Source organism: Leucoraja erinacea, mitochondrion (assembly GCF_028641065.1).
Source record: "Leucoraja erinacea mitochondrion, complete genome".
NCBI classification, from domain to species: domain Eukaryota; kingdom Metazoa; phylum Chordata; class Chondrichthyes; order Rajiformes; family Rajidae; genus Leucoraja; species Leucoraja erinaceus.
Window position 1 is genome coordinate 1 of NC_016429.1, and position 16,724 is coordinate 16,724.

Consider the following 16,724-nt stretch of genomic DNA (forward strand, 5'->3'; position numbering starts at 1 on the left):
GCTAGTGTAGCTTAATGCAAAGCATAGCACTGAAAATGCTAAGATAAATTTTAAAAACTTTCACAAGCACTGAAGGTTTGGTCCTGGCCTCAGTATTAATTTTAACCATATTTACACATGCGAGTTTCAGCATTCCAGTGAGAACGCCCTAATCACACCCTTATTTGTTTAGGAGCTGGTATCAGGCATATACAGTGTGTATAACCCATGACACCTCGCTTAACCACACCCCCAAGGGAATTCAGCAGTGATAGACATTGAACAATAAGCGCAAGCTTGAATCAGTTAAAGTTAAAAGAGTTGGTCAATCTCGTGCCAGCCACCGCGGTTATACGAGTAACTCACATTAATACTTCACGGCGTAAAGGGTGATTAAAAGTTTCTAAAAAGTACTAAAGTTATAACCTTATAAAGCTGTCATACGCACCTATAAAAGGAATAATACACTGACGAAAGTAACTCTAACCAGATAGAGCTTTTGACCTCACGACAGTTAAGACACAAACTAGGATTAGATACCCTACTATGCTTAACCATAAATAGACCTTTACCACTACTTACTTTGTTTAAGTCCGCCTGAGTACTACAAGCGCTAGCTTAAAACCCAAAGGACTTGGCGGTGCCCCAGACCCCCCTAGAGGAGCCTGTTCTATAACCGATAATCCACGTTAAACCTTACCACTTCTTGCTTTTACCGCCTATATACCGCCGTCGTCAGCTCACCCCATGAGGGTATAAAAGTAAGCATAATGGATTTCCTCCAAAACGTCAGGTCGAGGTGTAGCGAATGAAGTGGAAAGAAATGGGCTACATTTTCTCTCAAGAAAACACGGACAGTAGAATGAAAAATCACTCATAAGGTGGATTTAGCAGTAAGAAAAACTTAGGATATTTTTCTGAAACTGGCTCTGAGGCGCGCACACACCGCCCGTCACTCTCCTCAACCTTTACTACTCTATTTTATAAATATATTTTTACCACAAGAGGAGGCAAGTCGTAACATGGTAAGTGTACTGGAAAGTGTACTTGGAATAATCAAAATATAGCTAAATTAGTAAAGCACCTCCCTTACACCGAGGAAATACCCGTGCAACTCGAGTTATCTTGAACCTTAAAACTAGCCTAACCACCATTAATTAGCTTCAATATTACTAATAAACTATTTTAATATTTTATACTTAAAACATTTTTACATTCCTAGTATAGGTGATAGAACAGAAATACTTAGCGCTATAGAAAAAGTACCGCAAGGGAAAGCTGAAAAAGAACTGAAACAAATCATTAAAGTAACAAAAAGCAAAGATTCACCCCTGTACCTTTTGCATCATGATTTAGTAAGAACAAGTGGGCAAAAAGACCTTAAGTCCACCTTCCCGAAACTAGACGAGCTACTTCGGAGCAGCGTACTAGAGCTAACCCGTCTCTGTGGCAAAAGAGTGGGAAGACTCCCGAGTAGAGGTGACAAGCCTACCGAGCCTAGTGATAGCTGGTTACCCAAAAAAAGAACTTAAATTCTGCAATAATTCTTCACCCCACCAACTAAGATTACCTAAATAAGGTGACTTGTAAGAATTATTAGTTATTTAAAAGAGGTACAACTCTTTTGAATTAAGAAACAACTTTATTAGGAGGGTAAAGATCATATTATTAAAGGACCACACCCCAGTAGGCCTAAAAGCAGCCATCTGATCAGCAAGCGTCACAGCTCCAGCCCTCAACTAACCAATAATTCCGATACATTCTCCAAACCCCCTAACCAATATTGGGTTTTTTTATTACATTTAATAAAAGAACTTATACTAAAATGAGTAATTAGAGGCTTAACCTCTCCACAGCATCCGTGTAAGTCAGAAAGAATTAAATCACTGATTATTAACCGACACCAACCTGAGGTTATAATATTAATAATAATAAACTAGAAAAACACATTTATTATATCGTTAACCCTACACAGGAGTGCTCACAGGAAAGATTAAAAGAAAATAAAGGAACTCGGCAAACACAAACTCCGCCTGTTTACCAAAAACATCGCCTCTTGCAAACTCTGTATAAGAGGTCCCGCCTGCCCTGTGACATTGTTTAACGGCCGCGGTATTATGACCGTGCGAAGGTAGCGTAATCACTTGTCTTTTAATTGAAGACCTGTATGAAAGGCATCACGAGAGTTTACCTGTCTCTATTTTCTAATCAATGAAATTGATCTCCCCGTGCAGAAGCGGGGATATAACCATAAGACGAGAAGACCCTATGGAGCTTTAAACACTTAAGTTATTATCTAACCTAATCATCAATCTAATGACTTAACCTACCATGATGATAGCCTAACTTAATGTTTTCGGTTGGGGCGACCAAGGAGTAAAATAAAACCTCCTTATCGATTGAGTATTTTTACTTAAAAATTAGAGCGACAGTTCTGATTAATAGAATATCTAACGAATAATGACCCAGGATTTAATCCTGATCAATGAACCAAGTTACCCTAGGGATAACAGCGCAATCCTTTCTAAGAGTCCATATCGCCGAAAGGGTTTACGACCTCGATGTTGGATCAGGACATCCTAATGGTGCAACCGCTATTAAGGGTTCGTTTGTTCAACGATTAATAGTCCTACGTGATCTGAGTTCAGACCGGAGTAATCCAGGTCAGTTTCTATCTATGTAGATATTTTCCCTAGTACGAAAGGACCGGGAAAATGAAGCCAATGCCCCAGGCACGCTTCTCCCTCATCTGTTGAAATTAACTTAAACAGTAAAGAGGGGTTAACCCTCTACTAAAGATTATAGTCCGTTAAGGTGGCAGAGCCTGGTAATTGCAAAAGACCTAAACTCTTTGATCCAGAGGTTCAATTCCTCTCCTTAACCATGTTAAAAATTATTATTACTCAAATTATTCACCCTTTAACCTACATCATCCCAGTACTATTGGCCACAGCATTCTTAACCCTAGTAGAACGTAAGATCTTGGGCTATATACAACTTCGTAAGGGCCCTAATGTAGTAGGACCATATGGTCTCCTCCAACCTATCGCTGATGGATTAAAACTTTTTACTAAAGAACCCATCCGCCCCTCACATTCATCCCACTTTCTCTTTCTAGTAACCCCAACCGCTGCCCTAACCTTAGCCTTACTTATATGAATGCCACTACCCCTGCCTCATTCCATCCTCAATCTTAACCTAGGCTTACTATTTATCTTAGCCGTCTCTAGTTTAACCGTCTACACCATCCTGGGCTCCGGCTGAGCCTCTAATTCTAAATATGCACTAATAGGAGCCCTACGTGCTGTAGCACAAACTATTTCCTATGAAGTTACCCTAGGCTTAATCTTACTATCCCTCGTTATCATAACCGGAGGCTTTACACTACACACATTTAATTTTACCCAAGAAACGATTTGACTTCTTGTACCCGCTTGGCCACTCGCTATAATATGGTATATCTCAACCTTAGCAGAGACTAACCGAGCTCCCTTTGACTTAACCGAAGGGGAGTCAGAACTAGTCTCTGGATTTAATATCGAATACGCAGGGGGACCTTTCGCCCTATTCTTCCTAGCTGAATACTCCAATATTTTAATAATAAATACATTATCCGTTATTCTCTTCATAGGTGTTTCTTATAGCCCCTCCTTCCCTCAAATCTCAACACTGAGCCTTATAATTAAAGCAACTGCATTAACCATCCTATTTTTATGAATTCGCGCCTCCTACCCACGATTCCGCTATGACCAACTTATACATCTAGTATGAAAAAACTTCTTACCACTTACATTAGCCCTTATCTTATGACACATCACTCTACCAACCTCCTTAGCAAGCCTCCCACCTCTCACCTAAGGAAGCGTGCCTGAATTAAAGGATCACTTTGATAGAGTGAAATATGAATGTTAAAATCATTCCACTTCCTTAGAAAAGTAGGGCTTGAACCTACTCCATAGAGATCAAAACTCTATGTACTTCCTATTATACTATTTCCTAAAGTAAAGTCAGCTAATTAAGCTTTTGGGCCCATACCCCTACCATGTTGGTTAAAATCCTTCCTCTACTAATGAATCCCCTCGTACTATCAATCCTCATCCTCAGTCTAGGCCTAGGCACTACAATTACATTTATAGGCTCCCATTGACTTCTAATTTGAATAGGCCTAGAAATTAACACCATGGCCATCATCCCGCTAATAATCCACCAACAACACCCACGAGCAGTAGAAGCTACTACCAAGTACTTCCTCACACAAGCCACAGCTTCTGCACTTCTCCTCTTTGCTGGAACAACAAATGCCTGAACTACCGGGCAGTGGAACATCACCGACATGCTTTCACCAACCTCCGCCACACTAATTACATTAGCCTTAGCCCTAAAAATCGGCCTGGCACCTATGCACTTCTGACTACCAGAAGTCCTCCAAGGATTGAGCCTAACCACTGGACTTATTCTCTCAACTTGACAAAAACTAGCCCCCTTTGCTATCCTCCTTCAACTCTACCCCCTCCTTAACCCAAACATCCTCATAACTTTAGGGGTTGCCTCAATCGTCATTGGGGGATGAAGTGGACTTAATCAAACACAATTACGAAAAATCTTAGCATACTCATCAATTGCTCACCTAGGATGAATAATTACCATTCTTCATTTTGCCCCAAACCTAGCACTACTAAACCTTGCCCTTTACATTATTATAACCACCTCAATATTCCTCCTTTTTAATACACTTAACTCAACAAAAATTAACTCAATCTCTGTGTCCGCCACCAAAGCCCCACTGCTCTCAATCATATCCTTAGTTACCCTACTTTCACTAGGGGGCCTGCCCCCCCTCTCAGGGTTTATACCCAAATGACTTATCCTACAAGAAATAACTAAACAAGACCTGTTAATCCCCGCTACCATCATAGCCCTAGCAACTCTTCTCAGCCTCTTCTTCTACCTACGTCTCTGCTACGCAATAACCTTAACAATCTCCCCAACCCCAATCTTTTTCATATCCTCATGACGAACAAAAACTACTCAAACGAATATCTTACTCACAATCACTACCTCCCTATCTATTCTTCTCCTCCCCCTAACCCCCACACTACTAACACTATTCACGTAAGAAATTTAGGTTAATAAGACCAAAAGCCTTCAAAGCTTTCAGTAAGAGTTCGAATCTCTTAACTTCTGATAAGACTTGCAAGACTCTATCTCACATCCTCTGAATGCAACCCAGATGATTTAATTAAACTAAAGTCTTCTAGATAAACAGGCCTCGATCCTGCAACATCTTAATTAACAGCTAAGCGTTCAAACCACCGAACTTTTATCTAGGCTTCTCCCGCCGTAGGGTAAAAGGCGGGAGAAGCCCCGGGAGAGCCTTTCATCTCCGTCTCAGGATTTGCAATCTTGTGTAAACTTTACTACGGGACTTGGTAAGAAGAGGACTCTAACCTCTCTTCGCGGGACTACAGGCCGACGCTTAACTCTCAGCCATCTTACCTGTGGCAATTAATCGCTGATTATTCTCTACTAATCACAAAGATATCGGCACCCTCTACCTAATCTTTGGTGCCTGAGCAGGTATAGTCGGAACTGGCTTAAGTCTTTTAATTCGAGCAGAATTGAGCCAGCCCGGATCACTTCTAGGTGATGATCAGATTTATAATGTCCTTGTTACAGCCCATGCCTTTGTAATAATCTTTTTTATGGTCATACCAATTATAATCGGAGGGTTCGGCAATTGACTTGTCCCTTTAATGATTGGCTCTCCAGACATAGCCTTCCCACGCATAAATAATATGAGCTTTTGACTTTTACCACCCTCATTTCTTCTTCTCCTAGCCTCCGCTGGAGTTGAAGCCGGGGCGGGAACAGGTTGAACTGTCTACCCCCCTCTAGCAGGCAATCTAGCCCACGCGGGGGCCTCCGTAGACTTAACAATTTTCTCTCTCCATTTAGCAGGGATTTCTTCCATCCTGGCCTCCATTAACTTCATCACCACAATTATTAACATAAAACCCCCCGCAATCTCTCAATACCAAACACCTTTATTCGTATGATCGATCCTTGTTACAACTGTCTTACTTCTTATGGCCCTCCCAGTTCTAGCAGCTGGCATTACCATACTTCTCACAGATCGTAACCTCAATACAACTTTCTTTGACCCAGCAGGAGGAGGGGACCCTATTCTTTACCAACACCTATTCTGATTTTTTGGTCACCCTGAAGTATATATTTTAATTTTACCAGGATTTGGAATAATCTCCCATGTAGTTGCTTATTACTCAGGTAAAAAAGAACCATTCGGCTATATAGGTATAGTCTGAGCAATAATAGCCATCGGCCTTTTAGGATTTATCGTCTGAGCACATCACATATTCACAGTGGGAATAGATGTTGACACACGAGCATACTTCACATCAGCCACAATAATTATTGCCATTCCAACAGGAGTTAAAGTCTTTAGTTGACTAGCCACCCTCCACGGCGGCTCCATTAAATGAGAAACACCACTACTTTGAGCATTAGGCTTCATCTTCCTTTTTACAGTTGGAGGACTGACAGGAATCGTCTTAGCCAATTCTTCACTTGACATCGTTCTCCATGATACTTACTATGTTGTAGCCCATTTCCATTATGTTCTCTCAATGGGGGCAGTATTTGCTATTATAGCAGGCTTTGTCCACTGATTCCCATTATTTACAGGTTATACACTTCACTCCACATGAGCAAAAATTCAATTTTCAATTATATTTATCGGAGTAAACCTAACCTTCTTCCCCCAACATTTTCTAGGATTAGCAGGCATACCACGACGCTACTCAGATTATCCAGATGCTTATACCCTCTGAAATGTGGTATCCTCTATTGGATCCTTAATCTCACTAGTAGCCGTTATCATTTTATTATTTATTATTTGAGAAGCATTTGCCTCAAAACGTGAAGTCTTATCCATCGAACTCTCTAATACTAATGTGGAGTGACTTCATGGTTGCCCTCCCCCATACCACACCTACGAAGAGCCAGCTTTCGTTCAAGTCCAACAGCCCGCTTATTAACAAGAAAGGAAGGAATTGAACCCCCATAAGTTGGTTTCAAGCCAACCACATCACCACTCTGTCACTTTCTTGAGACTCTAGTAAACTAATTACATCACCTTGTCAAGGTGAAATTGTGGGTTAAATTCCCACGAATCTTAAATTTAATGGCACACCCAGCACAATTAGGATTTCAAGACGCAGCCTCCCCTATTATAGAAGAACTCCTCCATTTCCACGACCACACATTAATAATTGTATTTCTTATTAGCACACTAGTTCTTTATATTATTGTAGCAATAGTAACTACTAAATTAACTAATAAGTATATTTTAGATTCCCAAGAAATTGAAATTGTATGAACCATCTTACCCGCTATCATCCTTATTATAATTGCACTACCATCACTACGAATCTTATATCTAATAGATGAAATTAATGATCCACATATTACAATTAAAGCATTAGGCCATCAATGATATTGAAGCTATGAGTATACAGACTATGAAAATTTAGAATTTGACTCCTACATAATCCAAACTGAAGACCTATACCCTGGACAATTTCGACTTCTAGAGACAGACCACCGCATGGTTGTACCAATAGAATCCCCCATTCGAATTCTAGTTACCGCAGAAGACGTCTTACACTCCTGAGCAATCCCAGCACTCGGAGTAAAAATAGATGCAGTACCAGGACGCCTTAATCAAGCCGCCTTTATCATCTCTCGACCTGGCGTCTACTACGGGCAATGTTCAGAAATCTGCGGTGCCAACCACAGCTTTATACCAATCGTAGTTGAAGCAGTACCCTTAGAACATTTTGAAAATTGATCTTCATTAATGCTAGAAGAAGTCTCATTAAGAAGCTAACAGGGTCCAGCATTAGCCTTTTAAGCTAAATATTGGTGATTCCCAACCACCCTTAATGATATGCCTCAACTCAACCTCAACCCCTGATTTTTAATCTTTTTATTCTCCTGGTTATTCTTCTTGATTGTCTTACCCCATAAATTAACATCTTACTTATTCAATTATAGCCCCACCCCAAAAAATACTGAAAAACAAAAACCAGAGCCCTGAAACTGACCATGATCTTAAACTTCTTTGATCAATTCTTAAGCCCCTCACTCCTAGGCCTGCCCCTAATTGCCCTAGCAATTATTATACCAGCAGTAATTTTCCAAACCCCTTCAAACCGATGACTTAATAACCGCCTTATCACCTTGCAAACATGGTTTATCAACCGATTTACCCATCAACTCCTACAACCTCTTAACCTTGGAGGGCACAAATGAGCCATTATTCTCACAGCACTTATACTCTTCTTGATTACTATTAATCTTCTAGGACTTCTCCCTTACACATTTACACCAACAACTCAGCTCTCATTAAATATGGCTTTTGCCCTCCCACTATGACTAACAACAGTTTTAATTGGTATATTAAATCAACCCACTATTGCTCTAGGACACCTCCTCCCAGAAGGCACCCCCACCCCTTTAATCCCAGTCCTTATTATTATTGAAACTATTAGCCTGTTTATTCGACCCCTAGCCCTAGGAGTCCGACTCACAGCTAACCTCACAGCAGGTCATTTATTAATACAATTAATTGCAACAGCAGCCTTTGTACTAATCTCAACTATACCTGCAGTAGCAATCCTGACTTCTATCGTACTATTTTTACTTACCTTACTAGAAGTTGCCGTGGCCATGATTCAAGCCTATGTATTTGTACTACTACTAAGCCTATATTTACAAGAAAACGTTTAATAATGGCCCACCAAGCACACGCATTTCACATAGTTGACCCAAGCCCATGACCATTAACAGGAGCTATTGCTGCTCTCCTTATGACATCAGGCCTAGCCATTTGATTTCATTTTCACACCATGTCACTTCTCCTCTTAGGACTCATCCTTCTCACTCTTACAGTTATTCAATGATGACGAGATGTTATCCGAGAAGGAACATTTCAAGGCCACCACACCCCACCAGTACAAAAAGGCCTACGCTACGGCATGATTCTCTTTATTACATCTGAAGTCTTCTTCTTTCTTGGGTTTTTCTGAGCATTTTATCATGCTAGCCTAGCCCCAACCCCTGAGCTAGGAGGCTGCTGACCTCCCACAGGTATCACCCCCTTGGACCCATTTGAAGTCCCATTACTTAATACTGCTGTCCTACTAGCTTCTGGAGTTACAGTCACCTGAGCTCATCATAGCATCATAGAAGGTAGTCGAAAAGAAGCTATCCAAGCTCTTACACTTACAGTTCTTCTAGGGTTTTACTTTACAGCTCTTCAAGCCATAGAATATTATGAAGCCCCATTCACCATCGCCGATGGGGTCTACGGAACAACCTTCTTTGTAGCAACAGGCTTTCATGGACTCCACGTAATCATTGGCTCAACATTCCTTCTAATTTGTTTAGTACGCCAAATCCTTTTCCACTTCACATCAGAACACCATTTTGGCTTTGAAGCCGCTGCATGATACTGACACTTTGTCGACGTAGTATGACTATTCCTCTATGTATCAATTTATTGATGAGGCTCATAATACTTTTCTAGTATAAACTAGTACAAATGACTTCCAATCATTCAATCTTGGTTAGACTCCAAGGAGAAGTAATGAACCTCATTACATTATCTATCGCCATTCCCGCCCTCGTTTCCCTAATCCTAGCTTTCATTGCATTCTGGCTGCCGGCTCTTAACCCAGATAGTGAAAAATTATCACCTTACGAGTGCGGATTTGATCCCCTAGGATCTGCACGCCTCCCCTTCTCCCTTCGATTCTTCCTAGTGGCAATTCTCTTCTTATTATTTGATCTAGAAATTGCCTTACTCCTCCCACTACCCTGAGGGGATCAATTATATTCCCCACTTACCACCACCCTTTGAGCCTCCATTATTATTATTTTACTCACACTAGGTCTTGTCTACGAATGACTTCAAGGAGGCCTTGAATGAGCAGAATAGGTGCTTAGTCCAAAAAAGACCATTAATTTCGACTTAATAAATTATGGTGAAAATCCATAAGTGCCTTATGACTCCTATTTACTTCACAATTACATCAGCATTTATTCTTGGCCTCACAGGACTAGCTTTCAATCGCTCCCATCTATTATCCGCCCTTATTTGTCTTGAAGGGATAATGCTCTCCCTGTTTATTGCAATCGCTATCTGATCAATAGTAATAAGCTCCCCATCTCTATCACTGGCACCTATAGTCTTATTAACATTCTCAGCCTGCGAAGCAAGTTCTGGACTGGCCCTACTTGTAGCCGCCACTCGCACCCACGGAACTGACCACCTCAATAACCTCAACCTTTTACAATGTTAAAAATCCTCATCCCCACCCTCCTTCTATTCCCAGTCTCATGAATCGCACCCCAAAAATGAATATGAACTTCAACTATCTCCAACAGCCTCTTAATTGCCGCATTAAGTCTTACCTGATTTAAATGAGACTTCGAAATAGGCTGAAACTACTCTAACCTTTTTCTTGGTGTTGACCCTCTTTCCGCCCCTTTACTTGCACTTACGTGCTGACTCCTGCCACTTATACTCTTAGCTAGCCTAAAACATTTAACTACTGAACCCCATAAACGACAACAAATCTATATCTCCCTACTAATTACCCTCCAAGCACTACTAATTATAGCATTTAGTGCAACAGAAATAATTCTATTCTACGTAATATTTGAAGCTACACTTATCCCCACCCTTATTATCATCACACGATGGGGAAACCAAACTGAACGACTTAATGCCGGCATTTACTTTTTATTCTACACCCTTGCAGGCTCCTTACCCCTCTTAATTGCTCTACTTGTACTACAAAAAGACCTGGGCACCTTATCTATACTTATTTTACAGTACCCAAACACTTATAACCCCCACTCCTGAGCTAGCAAATTTTGATGGGCTGCCTGCTTAATTGCCTTCCTAGTTAAAATGCCCCTCTACGGGGTCCATCTCTGACTACCGAAAGCCCATGTAGAAGCCCCAATTGCCGGCTCCATAATTTTAGCTGCAGTCCTCCTAAAATTAGGGGGCTACGGCATGATACGAATTATTGTTATACTTAATCCACTTACAAAAGAAATAGCGTACCCCTTCTTAATCCTAGCAATCTGGGGTATTATTATAACTAGCTCTATTTGCCTCCGACAAACAGATCTTAAATCCTTAATTGCCTACTCATCAGTTAGCCACATAGGCCTTGTAGCAGCAGCCATCCTAATTCAAACCCCATGAAGCTTCGCAGGAGCCACAGCCCTTATAATTGCCCATGGGCTAGTATCATCCATACTTTTCTGCCTAGCCAATACCAACTACGAGCGGATCCACAGCCGAACACTCTTATTAGCCCGAGGGACCCAAATCATCTTACCACTTATAGGCACATCCTGATTTTTAGCTAACTTAGCCAACCTCGCCTTACCCCCCAGCCCCAACCTCATAGGGGAATTACTTATTATCTCCTCCCTATTTAAATGATCAAACTGAACTATTATCTTAACAGGAACAGGGGTTTTACTAACAGCATCCTACTCACTATATATGTTCCTAATAACACAACGGGGGCCCACACCACAACATTTACTCTTTTTAACACCCTCCCACACACGAGAACATCTACTCATATACCTTCACCTTCTCCCCACAATTCTCCTCATTACCAAACCTGAACTCATCCTAGGATGAACATTTTGTGTCTATAGTTTAATCAAAACGTTAGATTGTGATTCTAAAAATAAAAGTTAAAATCTTTTTACTCACCAAGAGAGGTCGGGGACAAAAAGAACTGCTAATTCTTTTATCCATAGTTCAACTCCATGGCTCACTTAAGCTTTTGAAAGATAATAGTCATCTATTGGTCTTAGGAACCAAAAACTCTTGGTGCAACTCCAAGCAATAGCCATGAACTCGATTATCTTTAACTCTTCATTCCTATTAATTTTTATTATTCTTCTTTACCCATTATTTTTATCTATCACCTCACCCCAAGAATCCGTTAGCCCCAACTGAGCATCTACTCATGTTAAAACAGCCGTTAAGCTCTCATTCTTTATCAGTTTAATTCCACTTTTCTTATTCCTTGACCAAGGGGTAGAATCTATCACAACCAATTGAAACTGAATTAACCTAGGACCTATAAACATCACCATAAGCTTTAAATTTGACCTCTACTCCATCATCTTCACACCAGTAGCCCTTTACGTCACATGATCCATCCTAGAATTTGCACTCTGATATATGCACACAGACCCAAACTTTAACCGCTTCTTTAAATATCTCCTCCTCTTTCTTATGACAATAGTCATCCTCATTACCGCTAACAACCTGTTCCAACTATTTATTGGGTGGGAGGGAGTTGGTATTATATCATTCCTCCTCATTGGCTGATGATATAGCCGAGCAGACGCTAATACCGCAGCTCTCCAAGCAGTCATTTATAACCGCATTGGAGATATTGGATTAATTTTAAGCATGGCTTGACTAGCTATAAACCTTAACTCATGAGAAACTCAACAAATATTTATTTTATCTAAAAACACGGATCTAACTTTGCCTCTACTAGGCCTAGTACTAGCTGCTGCCGGGAAATCAGCACAATTCGGCCTCCACCCATGGCTGCCATCAGCCATGGAGGGGCCTACGCCAGTCTCCGCCCTACTTCACTCTAGTACAATAGTCGTAGCCGGTGTATTTCTTCTAATCCGGCTTCATCCCTTAATTCAAGATAATCAACTAATCTTATCAGCTTGCCTATGCTTAGGTGCATTAACGACTCTATTCACAGCTACCTGTGCCCTCACCCAAAACGATATCAAAAAGATCGTAGCCTTCTCCACATCTAGTCAATTAGGCCTCATAATAGTGACAATTGGCCTAAATCAACCTCAATTAGCTTTCCTCCATATCTGTACACACGCCTTCTTCAAAGCTATACTCTTCCTTTGCTCCGGCTCCATCATCCACAGCCTAGACAACGAACAGGACATCCGAAAAATGGGAGGACTCCATAAACTTCTACCATTTACTGCCTCATCCCTTACAGTGGGTAGCTTAGCCCTAACAGGAATGCCCTTCTTATCCGGTTTCTTCTCAAAAGATGCCATCATCGAAGCCATAAACACCTCTAACCTAAACGCCTGAGCCCTAACCATAACTTTATTAGCCACTTCCTTCACTGCTATTTACAGCCTTCGACTTATCTTTTTCACATTAATAAATTCACCACGATTTACCCCATTGGCACCTATTAATGAAAACAACCCCTTAGTATTAAAACCCATTAAACGCCTGGCTTACGGAAGTATTTTAGCCGGTCTTATTATTACCTTTAATATAACACCAACCAAAACACAAATCTTAACAATACCACTCACCCTTAAACTCTCTGCCCTTTTAGTAACAATTATTGGACTACTCTTAGCCCTAGAACTCACCAACCTCACCAAACACCAATTTAAAACTCACCCAACTATACTAGCCCATAATTTCTCTAACATACTAGGCTATTTCCCACCAATTTTTCACCGCCTTTACCCACAAATTAATCTTCATTGAGCTCAAACTATCTCCACCCACCTGATTGACCTAACATGAAATGAAAAAATAGGACCAAAAAACAAACTCGTCCAACAAACATCCATAATTAAATTATTTACGCTACCCCAACAAGGCTTCATTAAAATTTACCTTATAATCTTTTTCCTCACTCTCACCCTGGCCACACTAATTATAATCTAAACCACACGCAACGTTCCTCAGGAGACACCACGAGTTAATTCTAGTACAACAAATAACGCCAAAAGCAATATTCAACCACTCAGCATTAGTAAATAACCCCCATAAGAATATAATAAAGCCACACCACTAAAGTCCCCACGAATTACCTCTAAACCATTAACTTCATCACCCCCAAATCACCCTCACCCTCAACCCCCAACAAAATGTTTATTAACATATATTAAACCCCCCACATAAAATAAAACATAAATCAACACCGATCAATCCCCTCATGACTCTGGATAAGGCTCTGCAACAAGCGCCGCAGTATAAGCAAACACAACCAATATCCCCCCTAAATAAATTAAAAATAGAACTAAAGATAAAAAAGAACTTCCAGAACTTACTAATAAACCACACCCCACGCCAGCAGAAACTACTAGACCAAGGGCAGCATAATAAGGGGAAGGATTTGAAGCCACTGCTACTAAACCTATAATAAAACCCAACATTATAATAAATACTAAATAAATCATAAATTCCTACTTAGATTTTAACTAAGACCAACAGTCTGAAAAACTACCGTTGTTATTCAACTACAAGAACCTAATGACCACAAACATTCGAAAAACCCATCCATTATTTAAAATTATTAACAGCTCACTTATTGATCTCCCCACCCCAATCAACATCTCAATTTGATGAAATTATGGTTCACTCCTAGGACTTTGTTTAATTATCCAAATCCTCACTGGCCTATTCTTAGCCATACACTACACCCCAGATATTTCCTCAGCCTTCTCCTCAGTTGTCCACATCTGCCGAGATGTAAATTATGGATGACTAATCCGTAATATCCACGCCAACGGGGCCTCCCTCTTTTTCATCTGTATTTACATCCACATTGCCCGTGGATTCTATTACGGATCCTACCTTAATAAAGAAACATGAAATATTGGAGTTATCCTGTTATTCTTATTAATAGCCACAGCCTTTGTAGGATATGTTTTACCCTGAGGTCAGATATCATTTTGGGGGGCAACAGTCATTACTAACCTCTTATCCGCTTTCCCTTATATTGGCAACATCTTAGTCGAATGAATCTGAGGGGGTTTCTCAGTTGATAACGCAACCCTCACCCGATTCTTTGCCTTCCATTTTTTATTTCCATTCCTAATCGTTGCATTTACTCTACTTCATCTCATCTTCCTACATGAAATAGGCTCTAATAACCCCACGGGACTTAACTCCAACACAGACAAAATTCTGTTTCACCCGTACTTCTCTTACAAAGACCTTCTAGGTTTCTTTATTTTAATGCTCATTCTAACCCTCCTTGCTCTCTTCGCACCCAACTTACTAGGGGACACAGAAAACTTCATCCCAGCTGATCCACTACTTACACCCCCTCACATCAAACCAGAATGATATTTTCTATTTGCCTATGCCATCCTACGCTCCATCCCGAACAAGCTAGGGGGTGTCCTTGCTCTCTTATTCTCTATCCTTATCCTTATGTTTGTACCTCTACTACACACATCCAAGCAACGAAGTGCCACATTCCGACCAATCACCCAAATCTTATTCTGAACACTACTCACAAACACTATTATCTTAACATGAATCGGAGGCCAACCAGTAGAACAACCATTCATTATCATCGGACAAATTGCCTCAATTGTCTATTTCCTCTTATTTCTCATCCTTCTTCCCCTTGCCGGCTGGTGAGAAAATAAGATTTTAAACCTTTAATATGTTATGGTAGCCTAAAAATTAAGGCATTGGTCTTGTAAACCAAAAATTGGAGGTGAAATGCCTCCCCAAAACAAATCGTATTCAGGAAAGAGAGGGTTGAACTCCCATCCTTGGCTCCCAAAGCCAAGATTCTGCTTAAACCACCTCCTGAAATATATCAGTACTAACTGGGCGACAATTTCGCCCTACTTAGTCAGATATACATATATATTATTGGGTCCACATATATCTAATATGTACATAATACAGTACTATGTATAATACTCATTCATCGACTGTCAGCTATTTCATTACATACTATGTATAATACTCATTAGTAAATGTCCAACTATTACATTATATATAATTTTTAACCCCCACTTTTATGATATTCCAAAAAATCATAACTAATTATCCACTCAGTTACCTCATTTTTCTCTTAACCGTTAGACTAAAGCACACGTCCCTAAATAAGCAATATATTAATTTCAATTAATTATTAGGGCTGGCGAGAACCGACCAATACCCTAATATATCCCCCTTTGCACGGTTTGTGGTATCGAAATAGATTTATCCCCAGAACTTGCCCAAATGCTCACATTTGGCACCCTTGAGAGGCATTCGTCTCTTAATCGCGTCATTTTGCCTTTCCTCTAGTTCCCTCGGTTGTCATTCAACTATTCATCGTCTCAAGATTTCCAGTCCTCCCAGTTTTTTTAGGGGGATGAGACAATCGCTAATCCTCCAGACTTCTCTGTCGGATGGCGGCCGGTCCATCAAGTTAAATTGGTCCTATCCTCAACATAATATTATAAAACTTCGCTACTTCTATCATTCGCTGGGCTTCTACTTGTCAAAATAAGGCAGTACTCACATGGCTAAGGCCCAAAAATTAAATTTAACTCTCATCCATAGGTACGAATAATTGGATATAAGTTTAATAAAGACATTTTATTAAACCTCAAATTATTAAGAAATTAATATTTAATTAATGGGAAAAACTAAGAATTCTTAACCCCAAACATCTATATATAGGCATAAATATATTATATAGGTGCCCCCGGGTTGGGAAAAAAAAAAAAAAGCCAATACATTTTTTTGGGAAAAACCCCCCTCCCCCTTAATATACCTAGCTATCTCGAAAAACCCCTAAAACGAGGGCTAAATGTATATCGTCTCTGTAATGACATGCGTGTTATATTGTCATATATATAGTGTAACACTATCACAT

The 16,724-nt window shown here is 40.3% G+C and overlaps 13 protein-coding genes across 13 annotated transcripts, besides 26 other annotated features; 12 read left to right on the plus strand and 1 right to left on the minus strand. All coding sequences in view use genetic code 2, as the record gives it.

Annotated features, from left to right (window-relative positions):
- Positions 1–69, plus strand: a tRNA (tRNA-Phe).
- Positions 70–1,036, plus strand: an rRNA (s-rRNA).
- Positions 1,037–1,108, plus strand: a tRNA (tRNA-Val).
- Positions 1,109–2,787, plus strand: an rRNA (l-rRNA).
- Positions 2,788–2,862, plus strand: a tRNA (tRNA-Leu).
- On the plus strand, positions 2,863–3,837 carry ND1 (NADH dehydrogenase subunit 1). The gene has a single exon. The coding sequence runs from the start codon at positions 2,863–2,865 to the stop codon at positions 3,835–3,837; it is 975 nt and encodes a 324-aa protein (YP_004935518.1).
- Positions 3,838–3,907, plus strand: a tRNA (tRNA-Ile).
- Positions 3,907–3,978, minus strand: a tRNA (tRNA-Gln).
- A 1-nt stretch (position 3,979) lies between these two features.
- Positions 3,980–4,048, plus strand: a tRNA (tRNA-Met).
- On the plus strand, positions 4,049–5,094 carry ND2 (NADH dehydrogenase subunit 2). Its single transcript has one exon. A coding segment is annotated over exon 1 (1,046 nt).
- Positions 5,095–5,163, plus strand: a tRNA (tRNA-Trp).
- Position 5,164: 1 nt separating this feature from the next.
- Positions 5,165–5,233, minus strand: a tRNA (tRNA-Ala).
- Positions 5,234–5,306, minus strand: a tRNA (tRNA-Asn).
- Positions 5,307–5,343: an origin of replication (light strand origin of replication).
- Positions 5,339–5,406, minus strand: a tRNA (tRNA-Cys).
- Positions 5,407–5,476, minus strand: a tRNA (tRNA-Tyr).
- A 1-nt stretch (position 5,477) lies between these two features.
- On the plus strand, positions 5,478–7,034 carry COX1 (cytochrome c oxidase subunit I). The gene has a single exon. The coding sequence runs from the start codon at positions 5,478–5,480 to the stop codon at positions 7,032–7,034; it is 1,557 nt and encodes a 518-aa protein (YP_004935520.1).
- Positions 7,035–7,105, minus strand: a tRNA (tRNA-Ser).
- Positions 7,106–7,174, plus strand: a tRNA (tRNA-Asp).
- Positions 7,175–7,180: 6 nt separating this feature from the next.
- COX2 (cytochrome c oxidase subunit II) lies at positions 7,181–7,871 on the plus strand. The gene has a single exon. A coding segment is annotated over exon 1 (691 nt).
- Positions 7,872–7,944, plus strand: a tRNA (tRNA-Lys).
- A 1-nt stretch (position 7,945) lies between these two features.
- Positions 7,946–8,113, plus strand: ATP8 (ATP synthase F0 subunit 8). The gene has a single exon. It carries the CDS (start codon positions 7,946–7,948, stop codon positions 8,111–8,113), a length of 168 nt encoding a protein of 55 aa, YP_004935522.1.
- On the plus strand, positions 8,104–8,787 carry ATP6 (ATP synthase F0 subunit 6). Its single transcript has one exon. It carries the CDS (start codon positions 8,104–8,106, stop codon positions 8,785–8,787), a length of 684 nt encoding a protein of 227 aa, YP_004935523.1.
- Positions 8,788–8,789: 2 nt separating this feature from the next.
- COX3 (cytochrome c oxidase subunit III) lies at positions 8,790–9,575 on the plus strand. The gene has a single exon. The coding sequence runs from the start codon at positions 8,790–8,792 to the stop codon at positions 9,573–9,575; it is 786 nt and encodes a 261-aa protein (YP_004935524.1).
- Position 9,576: 1 nt separating this feature from the next.
- Positions 9,577–9,646, plus strand: a tRNA (tRNA-Gly).
- ND3 (NADH dehydrogenase subunit 3) lies at positions 9,647–9,995 on the plus strand. The gene has a single exon. A coding segment is annotated over exon 1 (349 nt).
- Positions 9,996–10,064, plus strand: a tRNA (tRNA-Arg).
- ND4L (NADH dehydrogenase subunit 4L) lies at positions 10,065–10,361 on the plus strand. The gene has a single exon. The coding sequence runs from the start codon at positions 10,065–10,067 to the stop codon at positions 10,359–10,361; it is 297 nt and encodes a 98-aa protein (YP_004935526.1).
- Positions 10,355–11,735, plus strand: ND4 (NADH dehydrogenase subunit 4). The gene has a single exon. A coding segment is annotated over exon 1 (1,381 nt).
- Positions 11,736–11,804, plus strand: a tRNA (tRNA-His).
- Positions 11,805–11,872, plus strand: a tRNA (tRNA-Ser).
- Positions 11,873–11,944, plus strand: a tRNA (tRNA-Leu).
- Positions 11,945–13,780, plus strand: ND5 (NADH dehydrogenase subunit 5). Its single transcript has one exon. The coding sequence runs from the start codon at positions 11,945–11,947 to the stop codon at positions 13,778–13,780; it is 1,836 nt and encodes a 611-aa protein (YP_004935528.1).
- Positions 13,777–14,295, minus strand: ND6 (NADH dehydrogenase subunit 6). Its single transcript has one exon. The coding sequence runs from the start codon at positions 14,293–14,295 to the stop codon at positions 13,777–13,779; it is 519 nt and encodes a 172-aa protein (YP_004935529.1).
- Position 14,296: 1 nt separating this feature from the next.
- Positions 14,297–14,365, minus strand: a tRNA (tRNA-Glu).
- Positions 14,366–14,368: 3 nt separating this feature from the next.
- Positions 14,369–15,511, plus strand: CYTB (cytochrome b). The gene has a single exon. The coding sequence runs from the start codon at positions 14,369–14,371 to the stop codon at positions 15,509–15,511; it is 1,143 nt and encodes a 380-aa protein (YP_004935530.1).
- Positions 15,512–15,514: 3 nt separating this feature from the next.
- Positions 15,515–15,587, plus strand: a tRNA (tRNA-Thr).
- An 8-nt stretch (positions 15,588–15,595) lies between these two features.
- Positions 15,596–15,664, minus strand: a tRNA (tRNA-Pro).
- Positions 15,665–16,724: a D loop (control region).